This window comes from Hippocampus comes, unplaced genomic scaffold, assembly GCF_001891065.2.
Source record: "Hippocampus comes isolate QL1 unplaced genomic scaffold, H_comes_QL1_v1.1 scaffold2002, whole genome shotgun sequence".
NCBI classification, from domain to species: Eukaryota; Metazoa; Chordata; class Actinopteri; order Syngnathiformes; family Syngnathidae; genus Hippocampus; species Hippocampus comes.
Window position 1 is genome coordinate 1 of NW_017806008.1, and position 3301 is coordinate 3301.

Here is a 3301-nt window from a genome sequence, read left to right on the forward strand (position 1 = left end):
TTGTGGTGTACCCACCGTTGTTAACTTTTGTTTCACTGCATTGTCTGAGATGAGGAAATCACCAGTGCATCCTTCTACTTAAATGTCCTACGTTCATGATATGACATCACTGTAGCGTGAGTTTTGTACATTTTCCATAAAATTCACCTGAAAGCCAAATATCCCAAACTTTTTGTGAGTCGTTGTATATTGCAGGAACTATATCTAAAGCTTGGAGCAATGATGGGCACAGTACACAGCAAGCATGCAATTAGCATAATTCAGTTAAGATGTTACAATTTATATAAGTATCCAGTGAAACACCCCACCCGACTCTCGGGGCATGCAGGGTTTTGTGTGCTTGTAGCTTTGCAAGCACATTGACATGTTGGTTTTACTCAGGGGTCGCCAACCCAACATGTTGAAAGAGCCATATAGGGCAAAAAAACAAAAAGCAAATATGTCTGGAGCTGCAAAAAAATAAAACCCTTCTATAAAACTTACAATGAAGGAAACGCATGCTGTATGTATGTAGGAGACTGGACTGTCTCAGCAACATCTATCTATATGAGCTGTATCAGCCGACAATCAAAATGACTAAGTTTGCTACAATTACACGATGAGCCTTCATGCTAATTTTTTTTTTTCCGTGCAGTACATTCTGTAGAGCAGGGGTGCCGACCTTTTTTGACCGTAGATCTACTTTTCGTTCAACCAACCGACTGCGATCGACCCATGCATACACAACACACTTACAGACCTACCTACCTTCGTCGAGATCTGACGCGGAGGCATGGGACGCATTTTTACAGCGTTTTTGACGATTGTAGCTCACGTGTACCATTTTAAAAATGCTTTTCACGGCCCTCCAGATTCTCTTTGCCAGTACCCTCGGTGAATTGTACATGAAACACCGTTTTTAAAAATTTTCATTTACTTATATATTTTTTGATGCAAATCTTCGTTGACGGAAACGTTGAAATGAAATATTTATTCTACACATTTTTACAGCACTGGGAAACGTTAAGAATGTGTGTGTCATGTTTGTACTCCTACAGAACCCATATTTAAAACAAAAAAATAAATTTCCCTCACACATCTTTTTCCATTTTCAAACATTTTCTATAAAGCTCCAGGGAGCCACTAGACGGCGCTAAAGAGCCACATGCGGCTCTGGAGCCTCGTGTTTCCGACCCCCGGTTTAACTTCTTGAGATGCTTATGAGGGCACTCCGATGCATTCACCATTTCAAGTTCAGACACAATCCAACGGGAACACAGATGTGTGTTTTAAATTGTTCATTAAATCATCTTCTCTTTCTCCTTGACAGTTCTGTTTGACTTCCTCTCCAACCTGGGGCTGCAGAAGTATCATCCGAACAAATTCACTCTTCAATCTCTATTGGAAGTAAACAAAAGCAGCATATATGAAAAAGTTGTTCTATCAGATGATGAAATACCATTTCATTTCCTCAGAAAATTGTTCCAAATCAATGCTGGATGCAGGTACTGCACTCCGATGTTAAGCAGCCATGAAGAACATGAAGGCAGTCTTGACCTCCTGGACATTTATATGGCATGTGGATCAGCAAACACAGTTCATCCTCTTGACCTGATAGTCGGACTATTTCTTTGTGCTGACAGCTTCTTGCAGCAGGAAATGGCCCTCAAGATGTCTTTATGTCAGTTTTCGGTCCCACTGCTGTTGCCCCATTGCAACAACAACCAGTGTACTCTGATGCTGTGGGCTCTGAGAGAAATCGTGAAAGAGTGGTGTCCACGTGATTTGTGTCAAACAAGAGGATTTATCGAGAACAACATTGTGCAAGCAACTCATCCATTTTTTTCCTTTGTGAGGCTAAGAAACTGCAGTTTATCTAAATCTCATTTTTTAAATCACATCCTCAGTCGCGGCCAGCAGAGTCACAATATGTTTTTACACAGAGACATGGAAGGAGGGGCACAGCCTCGGAAAATTTCAAATATGTTGGTGGAGGTATGCTGGTTCCTTCCTTGTGGGAAAACAAATCTTGACATATTCCCAGAGCCAGTTACATTTGCCAATTTGCGAGGAGACATTTGTGGGTCACTCAAGCAATTTACTTTTCTTTATGAGGTGTCCAATGCAATCTTTGTATTCTTGGACAAAATTGAAGACAAGGAGCACCAGATTCTGACAGTTCTTCAAGATGCAAAATCCAAAATCTATTTTGTTGTTAATCGCAAAGAGAATGGGCGGGATGATATGGCGTCTGTCAAGAAAACACTGCAAGAACTGGAGATACCATGTAGCAGTGTTACAATCAAAGACTCATGGGTGAATGTGGCAGACTTTTCTCAGCGACTTTGTGAAGCCATCAAGAACTCACTGTGTGACATCAAAAGCACAACAAGTATTGAACATATGTTCGAAAAAGCCATAGAATTGGGCCTGCGTGTGGATGAAAACAAAACCCTCGAGCAAAAAAAAGCTGCTGAAGAGATCATGAGGGGCATTGGTGTCCGAAGTATACCACACGACAAAAAAACAACAGCTTCCTTTGCAAGGAGAAAATTGGAAAAGGCTTTCACAACGGGAGATGAAGGCATGCCGAATAAATGACGTTGCCACTGTTGGCGTTGAGCATTATAAAGCTCAGCTTCAGGATGAGAAAAGACAAATCTGGGAAGCGCAAAAGAAACAGAAGCGGCCCAAAGGAATGCAACGTTTTATTGACACTTTAGCAACGAGTGACAAAGAGAGAAGGACTTATTTCTTGAAGTGGATGAAGTTCATCTTTAATACCCATTCTCGTGAAAAATTGACTGCTCTGCGTCAGAAATTCAAAGAGCAATGCATAAATAAAGACGCCAAACTCATTGCAGAGATTGATCAGAATTTGGTGGACAGCTCTTTAGGAGTGGAACATTACATGAGAGAAATGGGACTCCACTACGAGGTTTTCCTGCGGTCAAACCAAATTGGTTCATTTGCCCGCTGTAGCTGCTGATATGCTGTTGGATGGTTATCCATTGGAGTTTCTGGACAGAGATGCGTCAAACATCCCAGAGAAGTGGGTGACAGATGTTCTCATGGAGCTTCACAAGAAGGTCGGAGGGAAGAGCAGGCTGATCGTGCTGACTGTGCTTGGTGTTCAAAGTACTGGAAAATCAACGCTTCTCAACACCATGTTTGGCGTTCACTTTCCGGTCAGCAGCGGCAGATGTACAAGAGGGGCTTATATGCTGTTCCTCAGAGTTGGAGACGATATACAAACTGAGTTGGGTTGTGACTTCATCCTTCTCATTGATACCGAAGGTCTGAAATCCCCTGAGCTTGCACA

General features: G+C 42.0%; 1 protein-coding gene across 1 annotated transcript; it reads left to right on the forward strand.

Moving 5' to 3' along the window:
* Positions 1 to 2444: 2444 nt before the first annotated feature.
* LOC109529246 (up-regulator of cell proliferation-like) lies at positions 2445 to 3296 on the forward strand (the record flags this gene model as incomplete). Its single annotated transcript, XM_019892537.1, is given in 2 exon segments — positions 2445 to 2923; positions 2925 to 3296. Coding segments are annotated over 2 exon segments (738 nt in total), but the record flags the coding sequence as incomplete, so codon positions are not given.
* Positions 3297 to 3301: the final 5 nt, after the last annotated feature.